This window comes from Chanodichthys erythropterus, chromosome 2 (assembly GCF_024489055.1).
Source record: "Chanodichthys erythropterus isolate Z2021 chromosome 2, ASM2448905v1, whole genome shotgun sequence".
In the NCBI taxonomy this organism is placed as follows: Eukaryota; Metazoa; Chordata; class Actinopteri; order Cypriniformes; family Xenocyprididae; genus Chanodichthys; species Chanodichthys erythropterus.
Genome location: NC_090222.1, coordinates 19836782 through 19851709, shown reverse-complemented (window position 1 = coordinate 19851709; position 14928 = coordinate 19836782). Strand labels below are relative to the sequence as shown.

Genomic DNA, 14928 nt, shown 5'->3' with positions numbered 1-14928 from the left:
ACTACCATCCAGTTTGTTTTTTGTTTTTTTTAAGAAACTGATACTTTTATTCAATAATCACAGTAAAGCAAACAATGACTGTAAAGACATTGTTCTAAAAAACTATTTCAAATAACAGTTCTTTTGAACTTTCTATTCATGAAAGAATTCTGAAAAAGTCAATTTATTCACAAAAATATTAAGCAGCACTACTGTTTTTAACACTGAAAAATCAGCATATCAGAATTATTTCCGAAGGATCATGTGACACTGAAGAATGGTGTAATGATGCTGAAAATTAAACTTTGCATCACAGGAATAAATTACATTTGAAACATTACCAAAATTTCCAGTTACAGTAGGTTAGCAAGATTTAGTGAATATTAATGAAAAAGTGAGATTTTAATAAATCCTTTTGAATATTTTAGATAACCCACAGATTTATCTCTCTGGAATCTGGACTAAAATGTATATCTTAAAAAAAATACAATAAGTAGTTTCCACTTGAAGTGATTTATAGTTTTATCAGTTGAGTATATACAGTATAACAGGGCATCAAATAATGATTTAGCCATTACAATTTATTTATCTGAACAAAATCAATATGAAATGGCCAAAAAAAAAAAAAAGAGAGAGAATGCAAGAGGTTACATTACAACAGGCTCTATTAATCATATTTAAAAAGAAAACCAGAAGACATGATATGTAAGGCATCAATAAAACATAACTCCAGCACAAACATAAAAAATAAAAATAACTTTTTCAACTCCATCACACACACGCACACACACAATACAAATAAATTCCTCCCAGTGAGGAAATTATCATCTGAGGCTGTTAAGTGTAATCTTGTCTTAAAGAATCTTAAGACTAAATGAAGAAGGCACTTATTTCATTCTCATTTTAAAGATCAGCAACTATTCAGCAAGTTTCCTGATTTGAATCTATGGAAAACACAAATAGAAGAAATACAGACATTAAACAAAAATAATTATTCAAGCACAAAGGAGTCACCTGATTCGGGATCATTTGGCTGTGCTAAACTGTTAGTAATTACAGTATTTTATTTATAGTAAACTGCATTTTGCATTAGAGAAAACGGACTGCATGTTTTTTGTTTGCAAAATAGAATCAGTAGGCACAGAAATATAGCAGGACCGGTAAACAAGTGCATGACCCTCAGATTACGTTAAGAACTCAAAGACATGGCGCTCAGTGTCTTGCCCTTCTCCTAACCCCTCAGATTAATTAAGAGCTTGTTGCGATCACTTTATAGGTTGATCAAACCTAAATTACTCCTTCCACAGCATTACTTGTTCGACATCAGGCTCTTCTGACTTTGTAAAACTGGTCTAGTAGATTTACTACATGTTATTACAAACATGATTTGCCCCGGCGCAGTGTATTTCTCATGTGAATGTGGTGTTAAAAGCCTGCGACAAACCTAAATGTTAATCTGCAGACTCTCACTTACATTCACTTTCTGCTTAATTTCACAAAAATACTGCTCACATTTCACCCCAATCAAAATCGAAGAAAAAAAATATAAAAGAAATTATATGTTGCATAAAGAAATTTAAATTACTTTAATTAAATATACATTTTCATAACAATTAAGCACATTTTCTTGCCAAAACCGTATATCTGGACATTTTACTTTTGAGATTTTGTCTAATTAGATTAGATGTTATTTGTTGCTGTGAGGCTGTAATTTTTTATTTAAATCAGCTTAAATAAAGGTTTATATATTATATAAATAAAGTTTTTTTTTAAAACTTTATTACAGTAATTAGAATGTGTGTGCTTAATTAAAAAAAAAAAAAAAAGTCACAAAATAAGTTTAAATTAAAATTAAAAACAGTCCTAAAATTAGGATTCATTTTCTTCAAGTAAAATATAATTTCTTATTTTTCGTTTTTGATTTTGGGGTGGCATATGATCCCGGACATGTACCTGCCAGGTTTCATCAGTTTCACTCTCGTGTTAATTCTTTCCTGTCTCTCTACGCTGGTTTGTCTGTTTTGTATGCAGTGATGAAGGCCATGCCATGAGTTCTGAAGTGTGTATTAAGATCAGCAGGTTTGCTAAAGTAACGTCCACACACCTTACAGGTGTGCTTACCTTCCCCATCCTCTACCTGTGTCCCACCTACACTCGATGGTGACCCCGGGGACCATGCCGTAAGTGCAGAGTCAGAGGTCACATGTCCAGAAGTTAAACCAGTGACAGGAGATGCTTCAGCGTGATCGGAGGGAGAATCACGCACACGATGGCTGATGAAAAGATGCCTGCTGAGAGAGGAGGTGGATGCGAAACATGCCCCACACTGCTGACACTGAAAGGTGCTGCCCCCGTCACGGTGACAGACAATATGCTGGAGAAATTCCTCCCTGTCCTCTGTGGTAAAACCACAAGGCATGCAGCGAAATCCCGTGGCTTCCTGCTCCTCAACTGTAGCTCTTTTGCCATGTCTGGTCAGGCTGCTCTCAGCCAATTGGCTTTCTGCTTCAACTGAGGCCCCACCCAAAGTAGCACCATCATGCTCAGATGAGCTGTCAGCTGCATCTGTGATTTGAGGAACTGCCTAAGAGTTAGAGAAAAAGGCTGTTCTGTTTATTATAAGCTCATGCTTCAGTTATGTCATTTACAGCTGTAATGATCAATCTCTTTAAAGCAAGATGGATTCTGATTGGCTGTCGATGTTGTCGTTCAAATTATTCCAATGATATTGATTTCTGTACAGTTATCAATACAGTTGGGTGTGGACTTACCTATTCTTTTAAACTTAAAACGAGTGTTAAAATTCCCGCTACCAGCATTTCCCGATTTTGAGTGCTGAGCGGATTCTTAAACACCTCTGATTGGCCATTGTGTTCACACACTCAACATATACAGTCAAACCAAAATTTATTCAGACACCTTGAACATTTCATTCATTAATAGTTAATTCACTTTAATTTAAAAAAAAAAATGGTAATAAAAGATGACAAGATCTCAGAGTTAAGATTTTTTTTTTTTTTTTTACACAGTTTATGTCAGATAACACTTCAGAAAAAACATGGTCAGGTCAAAGTGTCTGAATAATTTTTGGTTCCAAATTTTTATCAGTTTTACTGGTAGTCCACTGTATGAAGAAATTTTGGGTATGTCACAGTTTACTTTATTTTGCTATCCTCACTTACATAAATGAACTATATTGTATGGAAGCCCGTTTCCGCCACTAAAAAAAAAAAAAAAAAACGCCACTTAAAAAAGAAAAAAAAAAAAAAAAAAAATATTAATTGCGACTTTTTATCTCAGAATTGCGAGTTATAAAGTCAGAATTCTGAGATATAAAGTCGCAATTGCGTGATAAAAAGTCAGAATTCTGAGATATAAAGTCGCAATTGCGAGTTATAAAGTCAGAATTCTGAGATATAAAGTCGCAATTGCGAGTTATAAAGTCAGAATTCTGAGATATAAAGTCGCAATTGCGAGTTATAAAGTCAGAATTCTGAGATATAAAGTCGCAATTGCGTGATAAAAAGTCAGAATTCTGACTTTTTTTCTCGCAATTAACTGATGGTCAGTATCTCTGTCTGTAACAGTGCATCCAACGATAGACGTGCTGCAGTGAAGTCTGAAGCTGTTGGATGTATTAAAATGTTCCACTTCAGCTTTGTCTGATTTATTGCGCCTCCGCCACAGCTGATTCTTCTTCTTCTTATGATTATTATGATATTGTTATTATCGTGTAAAATTCATTAGTGTATCCATTCTGTTAAAAACAAACTTTTATTGTCCAAATACCTCGACTGTAATTTGCAGAATTGCATGATTCTATTTCTACCCTTGAGTTGCAAAGTTAATGAAACATGATAGGTATTGGTTGTTTTAGTATTAAGCCCACTAGATGGCAGTAAAAGCTGTTTTTTCTCCTTGAAACGCTGTGTACAAGGTTACCGTGGAAACATTCTATATGCATATTCCTGCGTAATGCATATGTCCGGAGACTAATCTATATGTGTCTCCTCCAGTAAATTCAATATTTCTTTATTGGTAAATCGGCGCTAAAAATAATCCTTTATGATGTCCTCAATTTAATGTATAATAATAACAAAGCAGTAATCCTGATGGTCAGTCGCAATGAAAGGAAACGCAAGCAAAGTAAGAACTGTGAGAAATAACGTTTCACAGTAGTGAGAAAAAGTCAGAATTCTGAGATATAAAGTCGCAATTGCGAGAAATAAAGTCAGAATTCTGACTTTATATCACGCAATTGCGACTTTATATCTCAGAATTCTGACTTTATATCACGCAATTGCGACTTTTTATCTCAGAATTCTGACTTTATATCACGCAATTGCGACTTTTTATCTCAGAATTCTGACTTTATATCACGCAATTGCGACTTTATATCTCAGAATTCTGACTTTATATCACGCAATTGCGACTTTATATCTCAGAATTCTGACTTTATATCACGCAATTGCGACTTTTTATCTCAGAATTCTGACTTTATAACTCGCAATTGCGACTTTATATCTCAGAATTCTGACTTTATATCACGCAATTGCGACTTTATATCTCAGAATTCTGACTTTATATCACGCAATTGCGACTTTTTATCTCAGAATTCTGACTTTATATCACGCAATTGCGACTTTATATCTCAGAATTCTGACTTTATATCACGCAATTGCGACTTTTTATCTCAGAATTCTGACTTTATAACTCGCAATTGCGACTTTTTATCTCAGAATTCTGACTTTATATCACGCAATTGCGACTTTATATCTCAGAATTCTGACTTTATATCACGCAATTGCGACTTTTTATCTCAGAATTCTGACTTTATAACTCGCAATTGCGACTTTTTATCTCAGAATTCTGACTTTATAACTCGCAATTCTGAGATAAAAAGTCGCAATTAATCTTTTTTTTTTTTTTTAGTGGCTTTTTTTTTTTTTTTTTTTTTTTTGTGGCGGAAACGGGCTTCCATAATATTGTCCTGCACCCACTATTAAAAATATATCAAAAATGTCTGAATGATTTTTGGTTTGACTGTATGTCTGTGATTGGCTACAATGATCAATGCATCAAAAACATGTAAATATTGTAAATACACACCAGTGACGCTCTTCACCCAGTGCTGCTTACAGATTCACACTGGAGCATTTGAAAGCAGGCGTCTATCAGCTAGGACTGTCAAACGATTAACCGCGATTAATCGCATACAAAATAAAAGTTTGAGATTGCCTAATATATGTTAGTGTATTGTGTGTAATTATTATGTATATATAAATACACACAAATTAATGTATATATTTAAGAGAAATATGTTATGTACAAATTATTTTTATTTATATATAATATAAATTATATAAAAATATAAATAAATACATATACTTGTAAATATTTCTCAAATATATACATAAATGTGTTTGTATTTATATATACATAATTACACACGGTACACCCACATATATTAGGCAAAGTCAAACTTTTATTTTGTATGCGATTAATCGCGATATATCTGCTGAGAGATTCAAATGCATCCTTGTGTATTTGTGTAAGCGCTCGGTGAAGAGTGTCACTGATGTCTATTTACAACATGTTTTTGAAGCGTTGATCATTTTAGCCAATCACAGACATATCTGATGAATGCATGAACACAATGGCCAATCAGGCGTTTAAGAATTTGCTCAACAGCACTCAAAATGCTAGGGGGAAATGCTGGTATCGTGACATTTGTAATATTTCAGTACCAACTTGACAACAAAGACAGTACATATGACAACCCTAGTCCAGAGACTCCAGAGTCAGATGAATTTGTGAAAAGTTTAACTTTATGCAAATTAATGCAGACACAATGAGGTGACTAACAAATATCTTATTTGTGATCATATTTTCAAAGGCTACAGTCAGTTGTACAATTCACCAATAAAATTAAAGCATCTAGCAGTAGGAACACCTAATAATAGACAAATGTTAGACTACAGTGACCCGCAAGAAACAAAATCGCTGTCAGGTGGTCAAGGCTATGGACATATTATGTCCACCTGACAGTGTATTTGAGCTCTTACCTTTTTGGCTGCTCGTCTGTCTCCTCCATGTTGAGCCTCAATATGTTTCTCAAGAATCAGCTTACTGCTGAAACTCCTCTTCCCACCTGTACAAAGTCTTCACAACAAGATACTACAGTAAATAACTTCTAAAGGATCTCAAAGAAATGGGTGTTTAACTTCCTGTTTATGTATGCCTAGTTATAAGGATAAAACAGTGGTAACTAATAGAGCAAAACTGCTGAATTTGGACAATTAAGCCACACTTAAAAATTGTTATTTTTAAGAAAAGGTCTAACATGATTTGTTTGCAAATGGCAGCTGATATTTGATATTTTGTTTTACATGTAATTCATTGACAAATACTTAATTAGGCTATTTTACATGTCTTATACTCACTGGCAATAAAAAGCTCTTTTGATGCCTTTGTGTTTCACACGAATGTGGCGTCTTAAACTTGAGGATGAAGAGAAGGAGCCTTCACAAAGAGTGCATGGAAACTTCTTCAGTTCCTTCAAACAAAAATGTCAACAGCACAAAAAGTCAATGTGTTTTTATACACCATTAATGCAGTCATTATAGAGTGACTATAGTGTGAATGAGACATTGTCGTTAGATTAGGTTTGCTAGTTCAGGACAAATCAGAAAACACTTAAATTTAACAAAGAAAAAAAAAAAAACTTACTTAAATGTTACCCTAATAAATTATGTGATGCATTATATATTCATCAAATAAAAAATATATATATTGTTTTATACACTTAATATTTTTGTGTAAACAGTGGTTCTTTTTCTCAGGATTCTTTGATGAATAGCAAGATAAAAAGAACATAATTTGCTTGAAGTAGATTTTTTTGTAACATTAGAAATGTTTTACTGTACTGTACTTGCTCAATATGAATACTAAATAAGAGTATTAAAGGTGCAACATGTAATATTTTCTGTCCGCTAGAGGCCTGTTCAAAACAAAGGTGTAGCTTGATGACACCAAGTTTGAGTGTGGAATCTTGGGACATGTGGTCTTCACCTCACAGCCTGTGGCCGGTGTAACACACGCAGTGAACAGCTGAACTTTTATTGTGCCACAGACGCCGGTGCTGCTTCTGCTTTTCCTGTCATGAGTATGAGGCTATGGTATGAGGTAACACAGCTCTGTTTATCATATTAGATACATTTGAGTGTGCTGAAAATGTTATAACGTTACTCTGTGCGTTCGCTCGGTGGCTGCTGTGAGACACTTGTTTGAGACACAGTGCAGTAAGATAGATCAATTTTAGAATATCATATTAAATGCTGGATGGCTTGTGTTGATAAATGGCATGCAATTAATTTTAAAATATATTGTAAGATAGAGAAAATTCAGTATTACTGTTACTAAAATAAAGCTGCATATGATTATGCTATGTTAGCTACTTCACAAAATAGTGTTTTTCTCTAAGGCATGGTAAAGCATGGTACTGGCAAAAAAAAAAAAAAAAATTAAGAAAATTAGATTTAAACAACAAGATTAAACATGTTGAGCTATAAAAATTATAATTTTTCTGTCTATACATATATATCAAAACAGTTGTTCCCTTGTCTATTAAAACATGTAATATATTAAAGCGTCTTTGGTGTTTCCATGGTTTCTACCAAATAAAACCGGAAACCGAGGGTAACACGGGTATGACTCCTCACAAGTCCCAGAGCCTTGGTTAAAATCACAATTTTCTCATGGTTTACAAGTAGTTGGAAACATTTGGGATATTTTAAGTACTCAAGTGAACAAAATATATAATACTGGCCTATTGGGTTTTGGATATTTTACTGCAAAATTCTTATATATTGCACCTTTAATTTCTTTCCAAAAAATTGTAAAGATCCAACTTGAAATCTGAACTTCTGTCAATACATCCTTATTGTTGCATCCTGCTCGATGATGTCCTGACCTTGCCATGCTGCTCGGACATATGGGTGATGTAGCTCTCTTTCTCTTTGTAGCGCGTCTGGCACTGTGAGCAGCTCCAGCTCTGGATATGTGGGGAAGCAGAGTTCCCATCCTCTCTTGACACTCTTCCTCTGTCTTCATCCCGCCCCCACTCCTCCCCATCTGAGCTATCCATCTTTACCAAGTTGTTCTGTGCCGAAGTGTCATAAATGTCCCTGTGAGAGTCCTAGAGAGACATTATGGTCAAACATTTATAATGTTTATCAATAAATGGAGCTCATTTTTGTCTCAGCTGAACAAAACCAACCTTAACATGCTCAAGGAGGGAACCTCTCTGTGTGAAGAGCTTGTTACAGTCGGGGCATTTAAACACGTGCATCTTCTGCTTAGCTAAGTGAGTGTCGAAATGGACATTGAGCAATGCCTTCTGGGTAAAAACAGTCCGACACAACACGCATTTATAGATCTCCCTGTCACAAACAAAAAAAGGTTATTAGCACCTCAAAAAAAGTTATGCAAACATTTAAAGTCATCATGAAATCAAAATTGACAATTTTTTTTTTTTTTTTTTACAGAATGTTGCAGTTAAGGATGCATGCAAATATTTAATCTAATATTCCATCCTCAATTAGATCCTTTTTGTTTTTGTGCAAGTTTTAGAGTCATATAAAAGATATTATCCACTTAAATAACTTCAATTCAATTTGAAGTGTACTTAATAACTACTTTAAATGTCTAGTAGGTTGTGGCATGGCTGCAGTTTCAAAGTAGTTTCTCCAAAACTAGCACACACACAAACTGTTTACACTTACTTAGACTGTCTTGCTGTCTCAGGGAGTTCAGGATGCTGGGAGGTGCAGTGGGCTTCAGCACCAGAGGGTGATTTGAAAGCCATGGGGCAGGAGGGGCATTTATGGAAGACCTCACAGTGAGATGCCTGCATGTGAGTCTTCACAGCGTTCAGACTATTCACTCCTCCAAACACCAAATGACAACAGGCACATCTGCAGAAAAGAGGAAATAGCTCCTTCACAAAAGTAATGGATAAAACAAGGGATTTACTGGTATATAGTACTACTATGTGTGGATACCTATATCCAAGGCGACGCGAGTAATGCAGGCAGGTTTGATTCAGGTGAGTGTTGAGGTCTTGAAGCTGACAGATGACACCACATTCAGGGCAAACCAGTGGAGGAAGCTGCTGATGTAACCGGCGGTGAGCTGCAGCACTGCATGAGTTCCACAGTGGCATTTGAGGAGAACACTGCATACAACACTAGAGAGAAATCAAAATTTCGGAAATAATATTAATTATATTATTAAAGGTGCTAAAGGTTTTTTTCGAACGTCTAAGGTGTCCCCTGAATGTAACCCTCAAAATGGATCTTTACAAGGTGTTCCTCATGCACCATGTCTAATCGCGCAAGTATGGTATTTATTTGGATGTTTACATTTGATTCTGAATGAGTTTGAGGCTGTGCTCCGTGGCTAACGGAGCTAATGCTACACTGTTGGAGAGATTTATAAAGAATGAAGTTGTGTTTATGAATTATACAGACTGCAAGTGTTTAAAAATGAAAATAGCGACGGCTCTTGTCTCCGTGAATACAGTAAGAAACAATGGTTACTTTACCCCATTTAACAGTACATTAGCAACATGCTAACGAAACATTTAGAAAGACAATTTACAAATATCACTAAAAATATCATGATATCATGGATCATGTCAGTTATTATTGCTCCATCTGCCATTTTTCACTATTGTTCTTGCTTGCTTACCTAGTCTGATGATTTGGCTGTGCACATCCAGATGTTAATAATTATATTATAGATCTAATTATTATTAATATTAAAAATGTGTACTATTTAATCAGTGCTGTTATATATATTAAACATTATTAAATATTACTTTAAAATAAAAATCAGATAAATAATTTTGCAGAGTACAACACTTTTTCAGAGGAGCAATAATGTTTTTCTAAAGTATATAAGGTATATTATTAAAAGTAAAAAAAAAAAAAAAAAAAAAAAAAAAAAATTTTTAGTGTTAACATGGACTGGACTGGACCAGCAGAAAAAATTGCTTATAGTCGAGTCCTAATACACACACATGCACTCACTCACCATGTCAGTGACACCTGGATCCACCTCTTGAAAGTGTGCTGCTATTTCTGCCTTCCCTTTGAATGGACTCCAACACTCTGGACAGCTGACGACATTGAACGAATCAGACAGTTTCTACCACAGTCTCTATTCATTTCATTAGAACGACTACCTTTTATTTCTCATTAATTAATCAAATTCATAAAATTAATTCATAAAAACGAAATAAACATGATCATAGTTACCTGTTATCAGAAGATTGTGTCAGTTGGCCACCACTTTCTTTAAGGGCAGGCAGAGCAGGAGAGAGCATACCTGTAATATAGAGAGAGTACTGTTACACACATTAAGCACATATTACACACATTAGCTAAATCATTCTGAAATAGACATGGGTTAATGAATTGTGTTATTAGAGATTATTGTGGCCAATTATCTACAGCACTGTTAACAATGTCATTTATAGTTCATCTCCCTAACGGATAAGCCAGCAATGCACTGAATCCAGAGACTGTTCTTTGAAAAGGGGTGCGGAGAGAGCAAGCCCCAGCTGAATTATTCCACTTAAACGTTTAAGTCCTTTGCAGTGCACAGATTCCCTGTGGACTGAGACAGCGATTGGTCAATGGACAGTGATGACGCTGCTCCCTGATCCCTGTGTGCACACTAACTACTGATACTAATAGCATGACTAGGAGTTTTATATCTATGTTTACTACTAGAATGTTTTGTTCAGACACAAAGATAATGGTAAGCTCAAATTAAGAAGCAAATTACATCATTCAGGATTTCAAAAAAAAATTTATTTAATTTTCTTATTCCATGTTAAAGCTATTCTTCAGGAAATGCATATCAACTCAATGACATGGCCATCAAATGGTCTGGATCTCAAATCAATTTAAAATGCATGGTGAAAAAAAATAAATAAATAAATAAAAAAAACTGGTCTATGACAAGCCTCCATCCTGCAAAGCTGATTTGTCAACCGCTATTTGAGAAAGTTGGAACCACCTTGATGGGGAATATTTTTTTTTATTATTAGCAAAGTCCATGACTTAAAGAATTCAGGCTGTAATAAAAGCCAGAGGAGGAGCAACAAAGTACTAATAATTGTGTGTGTTTTCGTTTTGCTTTGTTTTTAATGATTCTATAATTTTTTTCCTCAACATTGACTGATTCCATACTTTTTTCCTCTACTTGATCTAGAAAAATGCCATTATTAAAAAAAAAAAAAAAATGTAAGTGAATTTGTTTGAGGTATGTTTCATGAAGCCAGAATGTTAAGCTATTGAACAAAACATTTTTGTATCATATCTGTGATTGTTTGTTTGCTATGAAGTAAAAAATATCCTCTAAGTGAGGTGATTCTATAATTTTTGCCATTGATTGCATTTCTAAATTTGAGGAAAAGTCACATAAGTATTTTTCTTTTCCCAGTGTGTCTACTGTAAAAATATACTGATAGAGACACAAACCTATAGGCACGGTATCCTGCTGGCCAATCATCTGCTCCACACTGACAGGACTCATGACGAGGTGTGAACACTGCATAACCAGCCCCTTCTCCTTGTGTTCTCGTGCGTGGAGGAGCAGGCTGCACTTATTGAAGAAGGCCAGGCGTTTGGAGCAGTGGTTACAGGTCACCTCGATCCTCATAGAGCGGCGATCATAGTGCCTCGCCAGGCTGCGCTCCAGGGCAAACGCATCCCCGCACTCAAGGCAACGATATCCCGTTGAGGGCAATCGAAGACCCCATTCAGGGGGAGGCATGGTGGAAAGGTCCGGCTGATAACTTGGCAGTGGATTCTTACTGTTGAGGATTTTGTTGAAGGCCTCCACAAGGCTAGACTGGCTGCGTGAGATCACAGCTCCTGTGCTGTTCACAATGGAGGCTGGTTTGGCTGTCCCAGGGTTCCCATTCATCGTTTTCTGCCCCAGAGAGGAGATGGATGGCAGGGTTGATGTTCTGGTGATGTTGACTGCAGTGGCAGAGAGAGTGGTGGCTATTTGATTCTGTGCCCTGCTGGCTGCAAATAACATGGCTGTGCTAGCATCCTGAAGAGTGGACACGGGCAACATCGTAACCTGAGGTGGTCCTTGAGAAGCAGCACCAGATTTCGGAACCCTGTGGACTGACTTACGGGCCCCTGCTTGAACTTTGGAGCCGCCTGAACCCTTGGAGGCCCCTCCTTTGGGAGCCACTTTAGATACAGTACGTGTGATGTTTCCGGCAGACGTTTTGACAGTCTTTATTCTCACTTTGAGAGGCTTGGCGGAGGTCTTGCTGGAGTTTGTGACATCTTCAGAGGCTGAATCTACCAAACTAGGCTCTGCAGATTTCCCTTCGGTCTCCTCAGCTTCATCATAATCTTTTTTTTTGTGTAGACCGCTCTTCTCCTGCACACTTACACTCATGTCAATAACTTGATCTTGAGGGGCTTCTTCTCTTCTCTCCTTCTGTTCTGGCTCATTGGCTCCGAGTTGATTTGAGGGTAGAGATGTATGAGGTTGAGGGATTTCTGGCTCAGGGCTCTCAGGAGAATCTCTCTCCTCTATTATGTGCTCAATGTCTTTTTCTTTAGCCGGCAAATCATTTTTGGAGGTCATGGATGTTGGGTTGATGTTGCTTTGTAGAAGTTTTGGGGGCTCCTCAATTTGAGTGTTACTCACTGGTAAGGAAGGGGACGAGGGAGAGGGCAGCTGAAACACACTTGAAGGGGATCGTTGTAATCGTGGTACCTTGGGAGCAGAGCACAGCTGGGAATCTGGGCTCTCCTGTATGACGAGTGCAGGGCTACCGAGGTCTGGTTCAGATTCTTCATCTTCAGATAAATGGCGGCGGACTCCTGCCCTCAAATTGCCATTTAATGGTTGTGCTTCCTCACAATCAACTCTGGGGGGAAAGTTTGAACTAATTAAATGTTTAGATAAGATGGGGGGATCAGTCAGGGGTAAGGACTGAGGTGGGGAAAAAGTGCTAGCAGGATGTTTAGAAGAAATGCCATCCTGGTTGTCATCATTAGATACTCTAGAGGAAGAGAGAGACCAAAGTGGCCCATTGGGCTGCATCTGGGTCAGATTTGGTGTTGTAGAGGGTTGTGTAGCCCCATCTGAGACAGTTCTGAGTCCATTATAGATGAATGGATCTGGAGGAATTAGGTCATCTTCTCTGGGACCTGGAGACTCATGTGATGCATCAGCACCAGGAAAGTCTCCAGTTACATCCTCTTCAGTTTTGTCATCAGAATGTACACTGTTTTTTACAATCACACTGACCACAGGAGGGTCGCTGTGAGGAGCTAAAGAAACAGACTCAGGGCTTTCTGGGGGCCGTAGGCATGGACTTCCACTTCTCTCCTTTCCAACAACACCACTGCGTTCATTATGATTACCATCGGTGTCAGACTGAATTGCTTCTTTGGCATCAATGTCTGGAATGTCAAAGGCTGCCAGCAGGTCATCGAAATCTGGAGTCTTCATGTCCCCCATTCCCATGTAGATGACTAATACCTGCATTACATGACATCCCATTAGCATATAATTGAACAGTTGATCATAATGTAAAAATTGTTTGCGCTAAAATGCATCAACACGTGGAAAAATATAAATGGCACATAATTCTCTCTCTCTCTAATATATATATCAGGGGTTAGTTACAGGAAGTAAGTTAGGCTATCAAATGTATAAAAATGTATAACGTTAGTTCCTATTACACACGTTCTTCTGAACAAGACATTCTACATTAATGCAGTAGCTTTGCTCAGTTGCTATTCAATTTATGAATGTTAGTACCACCAGGTAGTGCTCTCGTGTAATTTACAAATATGAACTGTACAGTAATCTTTTCCATATACTAGCTAGACCAAAAGTATATTAGGTGCCTTTTGCACGACGGTTCCGGCACCTATTTTCACAGAGAATGTAGTTCAATTGCAAAAGTGTTTAGTGTTGCTAAAGTGTTTAGCACAACAGCTACAGTAGCATAATTCGCAGTCTGCAGCGTCTAACGTTGATAATACAACAATGATCATAGTTATTCATATATATTCGTATATATATTTATTATATAATTATAGCGATGAATGTGATACTTTATGAGTTAAAACTTTTGTTTACCTGGCCAAATATTCTCGGAGTGACCCAGGACGGCGCACAGCATTTGCGTCACCTCTGAAGAAAAACAAGTCTTTCCAGCGTACATATGCAAACGTCGATACTGTTAGAGCTGAACTGCAGAAAAGAGAGCAGTTGATTTCCTATGCCTTATTTGATAGTGTTCAGCTGCTTCACAAGCGGTCGTTGTCGTCAAACTATGACGCAGTATTTTAATACGTACCTGTTGCCTGTGACAGTAACGAAATGGAGTTTATGCCCATGATATCCACACACGGGCCACTCGCTGAGTTCACCAACCCGTTCACTCCGGAAGAGGAAGTCAAAGCTGATTTACAGATTTATGCAGGAAATGTATGGCATTAAAGCGTGTGTTTATTACGAAGCCAAGTCAAAGTTGTTCAATGATGTACAGTAGGGTGCAGCTGTGCTTTATCGATGTCCGAGAACGAGGGGTTGCGTCACGATGTTTTCAATCCGTGTTGTATTTCGGGAAGGCGTTGCCATATTTGCAGGATACGCTATCCGTTGCCATGGTTACTTCAACAGTGAGAGCTAGGCCCTGTCCCAAATTGCACACTTAATGCACTGTCGGTCTTGTGGAATTACAGTGTCTGCCGCGTGCGCGTGTCCGTTGATGAAACCGTAAAGTGTCCAGTTTGCTATTTTAGTTTTCAGAAGGGTGCTCGCGAGCGCCCCCTTTGCGCTCGATGTGCACTTTTGCTGAGCCCGCACTAGACTTCTTCCCGACAGTCAAAGCGG

General features: G+C 37.2%; 1 protein-coding gene across 3 annotated transcripts; it reads right to left on the bottom strand.

Moving 5' to 3' along the window:
* Positions 1-176: 176 nt before the first annotated feature.
* Positions 177-14831, bottom strand: znf687a (zinc finger protein 687a). 3 transcript variants are annotated; one of them, XM_067404348.1, is made up of 12 exons: positions 14390-14830; positions 14170-14283; positions 11529-13563; positions 10299-10368; positions 10075-10159; positions 9042-9226; positions 8763-8954; positions 8258-8420; positions 7952-8176; positions 6423-6535; positions 6045-6141; positions 177-2563 (listed from the first exon to the last, which is right to left on the bottom strand). In XM_067404348.1, the coding sequence occupies exons 3-12, from the start codon at positions 13546-13548 to the stop codon at positions 1982-1984; spliced, it is 3732 nt and encodes a 1243-aa protein (XP_067260449.1). In that variant the 5' UTR covers positions 13549-13563; positions 14170-14283; positions 14390-14830; the 3' UTR covers positions 177-1981. The 3 variants fall into 3 exon arrangements, with proteins under 3 accessions (XP_067260449.1, XP_067260458.1, XP_067260441.1); XM_067404357.1 differs by lacking the exon at positions 14170-14283 and having other exon boundaries at positions 14390-14831; XM_067404340.1 differs by having other exon boundaries at positions 14170-14830.
* Positions 14832-14928: the final 97 nt, after the last annotated feature.